At 34.6% G+C, this 15,536-nt stretch overlaps 1 protein-coding gene across 1 annotated transcript in view; it reads left to right on the plus strand.

The window, feature by feature from the left end:
- The window catches only part of LOC139737027 (uncharacterized), a 36,527-nt gene continuing 20,991 nt past the window's right edge, over positions 1-15,536 (plus strand). The window contains exons 1-2 of the mRNA XM_071647707.1: positions 1-157; positions 12,259-12,570. Coding sequence (XP_071503808.1) covers positions 82-157; positions 12,259-12,570 — 388 coding nt within the window. The 5' untranslated portion in view covers positions 1-81. The remainder of the gene's footprint in view (positions 158-12,258; positions 12,571-15,536) is intronic.

Below are 15,536 nucleotides of genomic sequence, written 5' to 3' on the forward strand. Positions count from 1 at the left end.
TATCAGGTTCTCTTCTCATTTGTGTTCACCGTAATTGCCAACTGGTTTTGACGGCTGAGATTGTGCTCTTCTTGGAAAATAATGGATACAGACTTCAGTAATTTGGTTTGGCTCGTAACACTGACTACTATCGTTATCAGTAGTCCATTTTCTGAAGGTAAGTATCTGTGCTTTTTATGCGTCTGCTCTAGATGTAAGTGAAATGCAGTTTCCTAACAGCAGACGAAGAAACAAGCTCAAATCAAATAGGCGGCATGATCGCTCATTTTGAGATAATTATGATGGAAAGCACCAGTAGTCCATCGTTTAGATTACGATTGTTTTTATCTTGGCTCTTGTGAGTGTTAATTAAAATTTTATTTTGGTCAACCTCATAATGTATTCAATACAGGTCCTATGAATAAAATGAATAGTAAAAAAAGAACAACAAAAATGGATCCATTTCTATCTAACTGAAATAATATTTGAGTTTAAAGCTGTTTCAAATGTGCGATAGTTAAACAATGTCTTTAAGAAATATTTCTTGTCATTAATTAAATGAAAGCAATCATAGAACATAATCTTTCTATAATTATGACGACTTTTGGACAAGTCTGCAATGTGTAAATGTATGTAATAACACATATACATGGCAATAAAAAGTGATGTTTTTGAATACAGTTATACACTGTGGGTGTACAATCGGGAATGTTGTCTGGACTATCTTTGAATAAAAAGCATACTAAGCATCAATGCGGATTTTCCTGACTTACTCAATTTTAGGCACCCTAAGCTTTGTCCCCTTTCAATTTGGCAGCAAATCTTTTTCTAAGTTACTATATTGGAAGCTTTACTTTTTTGAAGAGATCGGCACTTTACAAGCGTTTAAAAAATACGGTCATACAAAACAAAAAGAGAACAAGAAAAAAAAGGTAATCATGTACAAATGCACACCATGCACACCTACCATTTCCTTCCTTAATTTGTCAATGAAAACTTCTTGTGGCTATCAGAAATGTCAAGATGGGACCATATCTGACGGTTTCATGAACTTTCATAGTCAATTACAGAAGAAAAGTAGCTAATTTTGACTCAAAAGTACGCCGATCGACGGCTGTGTCAGTGTAGCATGATGGATGATCGATTATGTGGAAGAGCGATATAACGATGATAATCGATCGTTGTAGTCTGTGATACAGCCGCTTGTTTAGTGTTTAACCACAATAATTACGTCGGCTCGACAGTAAAATGTGGAAGAAAGAAAGTGATCTTGATGCGTCTGTTTTTTTTTTTTCGTTTTAGTTAATTTTCTCCTGCGTGTGACTGTATGTCTGTCAACATTGTTTGCTGACTAGATGATGGACGGATAATATGTTTACAAAACAGTAAAAGATATATGAAAAAATGGGAATTATCCATCATGAATATTGCACAATAAAATGGATTTTTACTACAAAACAAAAGCAAATACTGGGGTTGCAGTTTTTGTATACATACCGGTAATTAAAAAAATGAAATGGAAAAATAAATACTATCATGAAAACAATTACTTTCTACTATCCCTAAGATGAACTTATCAATTAAAAACATATTACCATTTTAATTTCAATATTATGTTTCTTTTTAGGTAAAATGAGCACTTTGAGAAGTCCACAATGTTAATACATGATTGTAAAACATACACTTTTCGTAATACTATTCTCTTTAATTTATTAAATTAGGCCTATAAATTATGTAGATTACTAGAAACAAATCCCCTTTGAATTCAACTTCCTTCTCATCTTCTTTTCTCTCTCTTTCTCTCTCCCTCCTAACCTTTTTCTTCCACTTTTCCTTCAACCTTATTCTATTCCTTTCAACACTACTCAAATTATTATTATCAACTTAGTCATGATAAAATCAATACTTGCCACAATTTTTAAAGAAAGGATCGATGTCTAAATCCTGGTATGAATAATCTGTATCAATAATTTGAATAGTGATAATCATGGTAGTGGCAATGAAAACAAAGAACTATCACAATAGCTCACTTGAGCCTTCAACTCAGGTGAGCTAACAATAAGAAAAAAATATGAAAAAGAAAGTAGGAGCTACACGTATTGCACGAGTCAAGTTCGATATTGTAGTAAGCAGCTAATTAGAGACTAACAGAATCGATTATAATAGTTGACATCGTTCTCTGCGAAATCGGTGCACTACTTACGTCGGAAACTATGTTCGCGACCGACGTACTTTTCAACTCCGATTTCTCATTTTTCTTACCTTTTCGGCTTTCTAATTCCATGAAAACTCTCTGATATGGTTCAATTTAGCATCTCCAATGGCTGCACAAAATTTGATTGACAAACGGCGAAGCAAACGGTAGGTGCGCATTTCTACATGATTACCAAAAAAAAAAAAATTCCTAGGCAACCTATTATTTGCAAAAACCAGAAGTATCATTCCCGTCTACAAAGGGTAGTCTTAAGTTTTGCAATACTAATTCCATGGACGCTTCCATGTGTGGACTTGCATTCTTGCACTTTGGAGTGTGCAGAAATTGTTCAACACAGAGACATGGAACGACTGCTATTCATGTTATGCAGCGGTGGCACTATGTTCTTTGTGGCCATGTGGCATATACATGTACTAGTATACATGCGTCACCAGGGCTACAAACAGCAGCAGCTACAAGGCAGTGGGGAATACCACGTGAACTTTGAGCCCAGTATGTTAAGCGCGAGAGGGCAGGTATAGAATACAGAACACAGAAGAGTGTAACCGTCAACATGATAAGAAAAAAAAAAATGTGTGAACCCGATTGCAGAATAGCACGGATGAATTTTGATAAAAAATATAATAATGTGAAAGGTAAACTAATTCGTCCATGCAGAATTTAAAGAGGAAAGACGTCATTGTCTCTGTGGCACAGCTGGCGTTTGGTGGTGGACCCAGTGAAAATGTTTCTTACTGCCTGCATTCAGTGTCATAATGATGTGTCACCGATTACACAAAATTGCGTGAAAATTACTGTTTGTTTGAACTTATCTGTACAATCAACCATCAATTTTCAATTAACCTTTACACTCTATTTTACATAAAAACGAAAAATGAGCGCCATAGTATTATCAAACACATCTAATAGGATATCGGAACTTTAGAGACAAGATGGCAATTTTGAACGTCAGTCAATTAAAGGAATTGTCGACCCATTTACTCGTGAGCGAAAAGGTAAAAATATGAGTGTCAAAATGTCAATTACTGCTCTCAATCGCTACACAAAACATATTCATTTTGAGAAGAAATGATCTTAATGTGCGAATCGTTGACCCTTGGGAATCCCTGCCGACCTGTAGGTAGGGTGACGACTTTCATGCAAATAGCGACAGGGCTAAAGTTCTTCAACGACTCTGCGTTCAATGAGTAAATGTTGACTTTGCTTGAGAGAATCTTGCGTGCGTAAGTGGAACCATCGATATGCTGACTAAATTCTGTATAGTTAAAGTAATTGTCCAAACCCTGCACCTACGTCGATTGAAGTGGATCTACGTGATTACGAAATCTGATAGCAACTATAGTTGATTGCGAAATCTATAGTTGCTATCAGATTTCGAAATCAAGTAGATCCACTTCAATCGACGTAGGTGCAGGGTTTGGACCATTACTTTAACATTTGAATATCCTCGAAGTTTATGATGGACAGAGGTCACGATAACCTACTGCTTTTTCTTTCAATAAGCGCGAGTCTTTTCTTTTTAGTCTTTGTTCAAAAGGTAAGTAGGTATTTTGTGTGAATTTGAATGAGACGTTAAACCCGTGACCCCTGGTTTAAGCAGAGTGACATTCATCGAAAGATCAATTCAAGTGAATATCATACAATACCTTCAGTAAATGATATATAGTATACTGAAGGTCTTTAATACAGTTTGAGTTATTTTGATTTGTTGCTTCTCGCAATTTCGTGAAAAATGTAAAATGTCAAAGGGGTATAGGTAGTATATGTGGTTTTTTTTTCTGGAAATGAAAAGAATAAGCTTGCAAAAATATACTTAGAAATATACTTAAATAAACAGGTTTTGCATGTCAGAAATATAAATATATACACACTCACACACAAACAAAACTGAAACTAGAACGTGCAAATATGATTTCATCAAAGCTGACTATAAATTGCAAACTGAGTCAATAAGATATTCTTTCAGGGAAATACAGTGTTTGATAGTCGCTTCTTTAGTTCGAATAGCAAAAATATCCAGAAAATGAGAATAAATGAAAAAAAAATCCATAAACATGGTTGTTTAGGCTAGTTCCTAAAACAAGAAAAGAAGGTGATCATTATGCAATCATACGTTTTCAAATAAAAAAAAAAACCCACAAATTTCAGTTCAAAATAAGGTGTCATGTGTGTTTCAAGTTTGATTACCATTGCATGGTTAACTACTGCATGATGCACAAATTGCATGATGAAACATGTTCCTGTAGCAAAAGTCTGGAGGAGTTTGGCGCTGCCGTTCAAACATTCACTTCATTGAATCAAACCCTGAACATAATTAATGCTACATGCATTTACAAAAGGCCAGCAGATAATAAATGACTCCGCTTTGTGTCATACAGCATGTTGTATAGTGGGAATATCACGTGATACATGTATGTCTCAACGAGACAAACGATCGAACGACAAACGGTCGCGCGGGGAAACAGGGAAATCCCAAGTGAACTCTAAACCAAGGATTTGTACGCTCAATAAGACTTATTATAGTCGGGCGAAAAAGGCTACGATCGCTGTATTTTATAGTACAGATGTCGCATTTGGCATACATGTTTCTCAGGGCAATCGTGACAAATCGTGATGTGAAAATTTCAGTGAAAAAATGAAAGAGGTAGATATTTAAAAGCAAAAAAAAAAATCAAAGATTAGAATTCCAATAGTTAATTTATCTTTTAATAATTCAGATACACATTTACTTTACTTGAATATTAACATGAATATACCATATCCATATATACAATCCGACATAAAAAAAGTTGATACAGGAATGTCGACGACAATAAGATCCGGGAGTAGGCGTCAATCTACAATGTGAAATAAACAAAGTAGGTATAGATTAGGAGGAAGGCTGGTGGGATGGTGAGAGCTTTAGCCGGGGTCATCCCACTAGACCGACACCCACGAGTCAAACAGCCCCTGAGTTCGATATTGAAAACAGGTCCACAAGTCATACAGCTCACGAGTCCTACAGCCCGCGAGTTAGACACTAGGCAAATAAAGCCCATGAGACCGACACTAAAAAGTAAAACCAGCCCACGAGTTCGACAGACACAACACGGCTCTTAATGTGTCGGTCTCGTGGGCCTTTTTAGCTTAGTGTCGAACTCATGGGCTGTATGACTCGTGAGCTGCATAACTCATGGGCTGTATGACTCGTGGGTGTCGGTCTCGTGACGTGCACCCCTTTAGCCTGCCTGCCTGTCTACCATCTCCGTCCCATGCAAGAGTAGTGATACATTTTTTTTTTAAGGGGAGGGGGACTGTCAATAAGAGTTGTATATGTTGTATTAAAGGAAATGTCCTTATAATGACAAGGGTAGTGTTTGCTGGAATATCTGATACCTATCCTTTTCACAACTAAAAAAGGCTCGAAGAAAAAAAAACGTAGTAGAATGAAATCAAACACATATTAAAAAGTTCATAATCGGACAAAATGTTAAACTCCCGTTCGAGGGTTTCTGGTTCATCTTGGTACTTTCGAAAGGATAAGGAATCCAACGACATGGTAGCTACTTTGTCAGATAAAGGTCGCTTGAAAGATATTTGAGTATCTAAATATAAAAATGACCCAAGTCCATGGGTTGTCATTTCGAGTAAACTTAAAAAAAAACTCATATCTTTTTTATTTGCCCAATAATATTCTTTTAACTATGATGGTAAGGCTACAGTGCAAATACAAAATAATACATAATATTATATCATTATCACAAATTACATTTACATTCATTGTGGAGTGGCCATTTTGTTTGATGGACTTTGGTAGTTGTTTGAATCATATGGACTTGGGTCGTTCTTTAAATCATACACAGGAAAAGCTTCTATATTAGTGGTATTGTTAAATCAGATTTTACCATGGCATAATGTCCCTCATCATTAAACTAATTCATTAAGTATGTCTATGTATGTACATGGAACTACAATGTGCATGTGTCAATGTGTTAAAATGCGGGGAAATGCCTTCCATCTGTTTTTTATAAGCCATATGTGGACGATGTAATTAACAAATCGCTAAAGGTACCCAATTAAAACTTTGCACATGCATGAATTAGTGGATAAAGCTCTCCCCATCAAAATAATTATGGTCACACATACCCAAGGTCAAATGATCAAAGGTCACTGTTGATTTTAAATTGTAAAATGTCACGATTATCCCCGTGTCCCTGCAGTGCAGGAAAGTATCTTCATAAAGTTTTATACTCATGATTACCAGACAATAATTCTCTGAATCTCTTTTGGCCATGTGTAAAAGGTAAGGTAAAACAATGCTGTCATTTCACTAGTTTCTCCATCTTCTAAAATGGCTCGATTGCAACATTTCTAGTTACTTACTCCTAAATTCAGATCAAACATAGGCATATTACTGACATGCGCATTGAGGACATGAACTACTCCACACGATTCTTTAATAAGTTCATGTTATTCAACTGGCAGGAACTTGTTTCTCATGAAAATTTTTTTACCTTTCCCCCACTGTTCTAAAGCCCTTTGTTCCTATTGTACCTCCACATTGTTTCTCCCAACCTGACTTCTCATCATTGTTCCAGCAAGTTATGTTCATTGTGTGTATATAATAATAGGCCTGGACAAGGAGTAATGAGAGAGGGCGTTATAAAAATGTAAAAATGACCCATATCCTAGACTTCGGTCATTCTTACATTGAAACGAGATTTCACTCATTCATTTTAGGTACTTTCAGGGGGTAGTTAGGGTTTAACCATATATACAAGATGAGTCCATGTGAAGAGTTTGTTCGCAAAAACCGACAAGTCCATATTTGCCAAATGGAGATATTTGCGATTAAAGGTCAAGAAAAATAAAGAGAATAATAAGAAATTTTTGCTTCTTTTGACCACAACTTCAAAAATGTACCTTTATATGTAGTGACCAATCTATCATTTAAAATGTATTATTTTGTACTTTACGACAGAGACCGTACTTCAAAATCTTCAAAAATAGACTTATCGGTTTTTGCAAACAAACTCTTCATTTATAGGCTAAGCTACAATTTCCCATATCAAACTGAATTTGGCCAAAAATTGGACTTGGGTCGTTTTTATATTATTCAGGTGATCATTTGTTATGCACACATTATAAAGTCTGACATTCTTACTTCCTAAGTTTTCTTTTTCTGTGTAATATTCTCTCTTTTTTTAACCTCTGACGTCTTTACACGGAACGGTTTAACATAAATATAGCTGCAAAGTGTCACATTTTTGGTAAAGCATATAAAACATGTACTGTAGGTCACCATCATTATTCCTTGAACATGTCATTTCTGATTTGATTTAATGTGAAAAATGATTGACAATGTTATTGTGCACAAAACTCACACACACGGTTTTCGTGCCGTACAAAGAGCTCATACTGAGGATTTCTTTTTTTTTCCCCAGAAACAGACTTTATATCTTTGTGCTCAAACTTGTAAGTTCTTCATGACAGTAGATAGAAAGAGTAGATAGAAAAGTTTCGAAACTGTAAATCTTGTATACTTTATATTTACATGATTTTGCATAGAATATCGGAGTAATGTTAATACTATAGAACACTTTTAAGCAACTACAGAGTCTTGTTGCCAGAATATTGTCTTATTCGGTTGGCTTTTTGGATATGAGTTCAAAGCACTTAGACATTAATTTCTGTTTTGTTCCTGATTATCTATGTATAGGAAATTGTAAGAATGTTAGGCAAATTACGGGGCATTTGCATAGAGACAGTTTGTCTTTTTAGATAAATCATTTGCTCGTGACCCAAGAAACATGTATCTCATGTTAGGACTTTGAGCTAAAAATGCTGTGCTTGATTAAAAAGAGAGAAATTCCACAAAATTTGACATTTCTATTCGAGGCATATATAAAAAAAAAATTACATGATTTTTACAGAGTGTCTCTTTGGATGAAAAAAAAAAAGATGAATTGCCCGGGGGAACCTCTGTGCCAGATAGATATTTGTACTACAAAAAAAAAGGAAGTGCTTCTGTACCCTTTTAGCAAGTGTACTATTCTAGAAATAAGACTTACTAGAAATTTTACTTGAAAGAACATTGTACACAGGATTGGAGTCTGAACATTGTAATGTATCTAGAGCATTTTGCACAATGAAAAGAATTAGTTAAATACATTTTAGTACCCTCAACTATTATGATGTATTTATGACATACTTTGATTCTACTTCATATTGGGGCAAATTGTGCCAAAAATTTGCTAAAACGTATTTAGGGTGTATGTCCTTCAAAAACGTGCAATCACAATAGTCACAAAATACCAACCCGTGGTATTGAGACAAGCACAACTCATAGTTTAGATTACTTACAGTTTTACTGTCAGGAGTTTGCTGTCTGCATTTTAAACAATATTCTATCTTCATAATAACTTGCTCAAAACCATTCCACTGTCCTGCTGTTGGGAATACTTACAATAACACGCAATTTCACAAGTGTATCATTTCCAAAATACATAATATATAATCATCCTAAACATACTTTTATATATAACATAATTTTGTCATGGTTATGGCATGTTTTTTGTGTAATTTTTTGTAAATGTGAATGAAAAGGGCATAGTATGGTTTTGATTAAGATTGAGCTTCAGATTTCCATTTTTTTTTTTTTTTTGGTGAGATGAATCTCTTACAGAGTATGTCTTATGAATATTAAAGAGCATAATTCTGAGAGAAATCCAATTTTTACTTTTGACGAAAAAAAAGTATTAGTGTTTGAAATTTCTGAGTTATCCAGAAACAAAGTGGTTTTTATATAGGTTTTCCCGGTCAATTTCATACTTTTGTCATTCGAGTCCCTATTCCGAGCATTCGATTTCACGCATTCCACGCTCGCAGCACAGATTCAGCAATCAAATTCAAAATCCGGTCATTCGAATTCACTATCCGAGCATTCAAATTCACTGTCGGAGCATTCAAATTCACTATCGGAACATAATTCACTATCGGAGCATTCAAATTCTCTATCGGAGCATTTAGATTTAAGAGAGGAGCACGCATTTCATCAATGAGCATTCAAATTCATGTCAAGCTGGCGACGGAATCACGCCGGACATTCAAATTCGTGAATAGGCAACCCTGTTCCGAATAGCTGCATTCAATTTAAAAGAAGTCCTGAATTTAGTTAGTTTGGGGACGTGCATGCATGTGTTTTTCATTTGGCTTTGAATATATTGGGATTTATGATGATTATTTATTTTGCAGTAGAGGTTGACCTGTTCATAGAAAATTTTGAACTCGCGCTTTATTTAATAACGAAAAGGAATATACAGGCACATGTCCCTCGGATTGGACAAAATGGAGGTCCCATGTGTGAGAGAGTCACAACTCATGCACGTAAAAGATCCTACTTCATTTATTCATCGCAAACAGCAGGGCGTTTAAGGTTTACATCCAACTGGACTCCATATGGAAAACCAGCTATTGCAGCTGAATGTGGGTTATCCAGCCATCTTTGATGGAAAATGAAACAAACAAACGAACACTGGTATAGGCCTACAGACAAGCATAACACGGAGAGTTGGTTGACGTTGACACCTTCGAGGAAAAAAAACACAATTTCGACTATATTGAAACCGATACATGAACATTCTATACGTCTTGTTTGTTGTGTATTGCTGTCTTATTGGTTTACTTTTGCGGGACTATATGAGATCATTGTGTATCAGTTTGTCTTTAAATTGATGAATTGTCATTATATGGTTGGTGTCGGGGCGTTTTCAGCACGCAGCATCATCAAGAAATATGATCAGGGTTAGTTTTCGCTGTGTTGTTTGGATGCACTGCTGATTGGACATTACAATTTGAAATTTATTGAGATGAAAAAACAAAGAATACATGAACAGAGAATAATGTAAAACTTGTAAACAATCATTATCACACTATATTGCAAGCCCTCATTGGTTGTGTTGGCCTTTTTTCCTTTCTTAAAAAAGACTACACCATTTTCGTCGTTTGATTGCACGAAGTAGGAACTTGATTGCCTGAAATGACATTGAATGCTCCAAACAAGCTCATTGGGACTATCACATGACCATCGCATGAATTTGAATGCACGAGTAGGAAAGTCCGTGCTCGCAGTTTGAAATTGAATGCCAAATGGTGAATTTGATTTCACGAAAACGAAATAGAACGCCCATTAATGAAATTGATCGCTCGGATTCTGAATTTAAATGCCCGAAGATTTTCGCGTGCGTGCGCTGGTGAATTTGAATGCACACTAATGAATTTGAATGACAAAAGTATGAAATTGACCGGTAAAACCTGTAATAAAAGGTGGGACAACTAGGACTAGGACAACCCAATACGACCACCTTTTTCACTTTGTTTTTTGATATCTCAGCCATTTTAATTCACTTTTTAATCAAATAAAATTAAAATAGCTCTGAGAGTTGTATAGGCTCTTTAATTGCGTGGACGTGGTTTCTGAATCTCGCAAAACAATCAACATCTGAATCTACCGTTTCAACCAAACATTACACCATCCCTCAAGAGTGTGAACTTTACGATGGAAAAATATACGAAATTCATCTCTTATGACAGAAAACCATCTGCTTCATATGATTCTTATTGTCATTATTGTACTCACTGATACCATGCCAAATTGCTTCGTCTCCGTGCTTTGCTCGTTCAGTACATTGCTGTCTTCTGTTTATGTATACTTTGTGATGTTTGCGTGTACATGTCGTGTCTGTGAACACAAATTGAATATACTTCTTGTGATCAATCTTCGATGGCTTATGTGAGCCCATGTTGATTCTTCACTTTCTAATTACTTTTTTTTAATACTAATAGCCTCTGCTTTTTACATTTTCGTATATTTGCACGCTTTGATATGGATATGTAGTTTTATTTCATTTTTGGCAAATATATTAAATGTATTGATCGTAATAATTAATTGATCATTTGTTTATTTAAATACAAATTAACTTCCTATTAAAAGTGTGAGTTTTTCCTACTTTCATTTTGAGAAAATAAAGGCAAATTGAAGCACAGCTACACGCAAATATGACATAAATGTTGAAAAAAGTGCAGAAAAAGTTTTAACAATCGTTTTGAATTGTTCGACTATGGTATTGGACCATAATATAAAATTGTGTCAGAATTGCTGATTTTTCCCCTGTTGAAACTATTTGCTACGAAATTTAGTGTACCTAAGGTTCTGTTGAAGGCCCGCTGCTTTACCCCCTGTATGTACAAGCAATAAGTAAAATATTTCCAAAACATTGCAAGATTTATAACAGTTATGCAGATGACATAAAATTGTACATGTCGTCATACCTTCTATGTCTTCATTGTTATCTGTCATTGCAAACCTGGAGCATGTTTGCAAAACCTGTGGTGTAAAACTGAATTATTACATATTTTGTTGTTGTTGTTGTTTTGGGATTCAAAGCACATGTTAAGCAAGGCTGATTATTGATTATGTCATGTCGATATCGGTAGCACTTGAATTACTTCATCAGAAACAGGCCGTAATCAAGGTGTGAAATTTGAACACAAAATATCGTTTCGAATCCGTATAACTTAAGTTCAGGAAATTTTTGATATCAGTTGCGTTATAAAAAGAAATCTTTTGTCTAAATCTGCAGTTGAGATGCTTCTTCATGTTCTTTTTTTGGTTTCTTGTCGTTTGGCCTTTCAGAATTCGTTGTTCTGTACTTTTTCGTAAGAAAAATAATACAAAACGTCAACGATTGCTAAATTCTGCCTACCGTTTGCTACCTTTTAATAAGAAGTTCAATTCCATTTGACCAGTTCCGCGTTCTTTACTATGGCTGCGGGTGGGAAAAAAAAAATTAAGATTCTGTTATTAGTATATCATGAAGCTCACATTGCGACATAAGGTCTAACAATGAGCTTTCACTCGCCGTAAATTGTCATCATGTTCATCACAAATTATAGAATGCTGTCATTATAATAAGTTTTGCATTGGGTTAGGGTCATGTGTCTCAGTTTTCCGCATTTAGACGCGTGTCCTCAAAATAAATTAAGAATAATAGGCAGTCTTTTTCTGTACATAATTATGACCATAGCATCAGCGGTAGGCACCGCCCAAATCGTTCAGGGATGGAAAGGGGAAGACATCCGACTTCCCTGCATCTTCCAGGGAGAGCCTCTTGGTGTGTACTGGGTGAAAGAGAACAGCTCAGATCCTAACCAGGTAAAGAACAAGGCTATATTCTACGATGAGGCTATTACGTTGAAGGAGGAACGGTTCGACATTGATAAAAACTTCAGTCTCGTCATCACCGACTTGAAGGTCGCAGATGAGGGTCGCTACCTGTGTCTGGTGGCGCTGCGTAATCTCCAGGATTACTCGAATTCCACTACTCTGACAGTTAGTTGTAAGTATTCTGTTTTTTTCCTTATCTTGACTTTGGGAAATTGTGAACATTGACTGAGAAACAACACGAAACAAAACTTACTTTATAATGAAATCGGTACCGTACGTGTTCAAGTAGACTAGATGTGTGACACAAAATAAAACGGCATATCACTTAAACATTGGAAATGTTGCTTACCATTTCCTTTCTTCACTACACTAAATAATAATTCATTTTATTAACCTCTGAAACTTGCGTCTGTATCCATTTACCTATTATTCATTCATGCTTTCAGGTAGGCACATTCAGTTTGATAACTGCTTTACAATGACGCCCTGTTCAGATGAAGAAAGACAAAGGAGTATTATGATACACACCAAAGCAAAAAATTGACGAGCATGAGTAACTAAACGTTAAGGGTAGTCTCAGTGTAGGTCAAAGTTAAAATAATGAAGTTATGTTTTTTTTCTCTAATTTTTCAGGAAAAAAAGTTTTGAACAGTTCTGAATAATCAGATAGTGAAGTGATGATTTCATTGATTAATAGTTTCCACATACAATGTTGAGTTTTCCCGTTTTTCACTCAAACGTATTCGTCCCGGTCTCCAATGCTGATTTATCAAACTTATTATCATTCTCATGTAATTCAGCCAAGAACAACATCATGTTTCCCACTTTAATAACAGAGACATTACATTTTCGTTTTTTTTTAACTTAATCAATGGTAAATCGTAAGGAGATTTCATCATAAGCTCATTCATGGCAAATTCATATCGATTGGAAATGGTCATCATCCATAACTTTCTTACTTTTCATCCAGGTCAAATATTGACTGTTACATTCATATTGGTTTAACTCTTTCCTAGCAGTCCATAATATGATAACTGAACTTTATTATATATACATATATATATATATATATATATATATATATATCTATTTATCTATTTATTTGTTATTTCTGGAAAATGCGAATACACCTTACAGTATTTAGAGAGGAAGTCAGCTGTACTGGAGTGGGGAAGCAGTACAAATCTACCTTTACATTCTAATCATCTTAAAATCAAATCAAAATAAATCAAAATGATATCGGAAACTTTCTTGGAATTGAAATTGAATAAGTTGAGTTCATTTTTTGATACTGCTGTATCATTCTCATATAATGACAATTTGGTAAAAAAAACGAAAAAGAAAATTCAAAAAAAAAATATGTATTTTGTAAACAAAAATAGAGGGTTAGGATGGACCCTGAAAAAGACATACCATGTCATCATAACATCATCATTTGTACATTGTTTTGAAGATACGCACCATCTTATTTAAAGAAAATAACATTTTAAAAAATCATACGACTTGGAATAGCATACGACACCATCGTACTATGAAAAAGTATATCAAACGGATATTACTATGAGAAATTATATCAAACTTTTTTTAAAGTTCCGTTAAATATTGCCCATTTTAAATTTATTTCATTTTATTTATTTATTCAGTTCTATTTCAACAAGGAAGCCCCATCAGCAGGTAGGTAGGCCTACTGTTCTTCCTGGGGGGCCCTGCACATACAAACATAACAGATGACAAAACAATGACATTTACACTAACTGCAGCATGCTGTTCGTGGACAGGTACTGTTCTTCCACTGAATCCCATACACACAATAACTATACACTGACAATTATATACATACTAATCAAAGGACGATAATACTATGGTGGGTCTGCGTTTCTTAGCCAAAAGTTAACCATAAGTTTTACCAAAAACTAAAACTATTGCTTAATGTGATTGATACCCCCACCTAAAGCAGAAAAAAATAACTCGACCAGCAATTATTTTGAACGCCTTTTACTGAAAAAAATATTAAATGTTACCATGCCAATTTATTGTTCAACAATTAAATAAACATTTTGCTCACTGATAATCACATTAAACGTATCTCAAGTCAAGTGCTCAAAACCTGAATCAGATAAATAGATCGGCAATTTCTATGACTGTCATTAAAAAAGCTGTTACCCTGGCAACTGTTTGATATGAAAAAAAAAAGTTTACACAACTGAGATTTCATAACCATCACATATCCCAAAATTATAATCAAATACTCAAAAGCTGAGAGAGGTAACTGACTTCACAATATTATTGTATAATTTCTATTCAAATTTTGTTGTTACCATGGCAACACAGTTTTCAGCAATAACGAACAATGAATTTTACACATCTAAGTCATATAGTGGTAGCATGTGACATATTTCAAGCCAAATGCTCAAGACTCATACAATGAGTTAGTTAAATCAACTATGTTTTTGTATGATTTTTCATTCAAAATATGATATTACCATGGCAATTCAATGTTCAACAATGAACTAGGAAGCCTATCACATTAACCTGCAATTTGAAAGATCTTAAAAAAAAGAAAAGAAAAACAAGAATAGTACCTGTAACCACGACAACGCATACCATCCGTCAACTAAAAAAGGTGGGTCTGCTCTCCATAATACCGTAGTAACCACATGTGTATATTAAACATCAAATCACGCGCTCAAAAAATAAGGGAGCTCAGAGAGAAAAAAAAAATGCATTTTTGCATAATCTTAAAAAAGAAATATTATTACCAAAACAACACAGCTTATGAAAAAAAATCCAAATACTGAAAATGCAAAATAAAAAGAAAGATATCCCTTATCCAAATCTTGTATTTGGCAAACACACGTTTCAGTAGAATGTCATGGCCTATTAAAATCAGACTGCTGGGAAGATAACACTTTGCTTTCTTTTAGCTATCAGCTGTATATTTCATTCTTTCTCTGATTTTTTATTCATTGGCAATGTTGATTTAAGTCGAAAACAATTAATGTCATATGTTCCACCATCTATATTGCTGTTACTGGAGTATCATGCAAAAGGGCTGGAATCTGATATGTTTGTAACAAACGATAAAAAATTAAAGTTACTAATTCAAATATGATATTTCCAGCCAGTTTCAAAAGTTTT

This window comes from Diadema antillarum, unplaced genomic scaffold (assembly GCF_040938485.1).
Source record: "Diadema antillarum isolate AM-2024a unplaced genomic scaffold, OU_Dant_1.0 seq00000675_RagTag, whole genome shotgun sequence".
NCBI lineage: Eukaryota > Metazoa > Echinodermata > Echinoidea > Diadematoida > Diadematidae > Diadema > Diadema antillarum.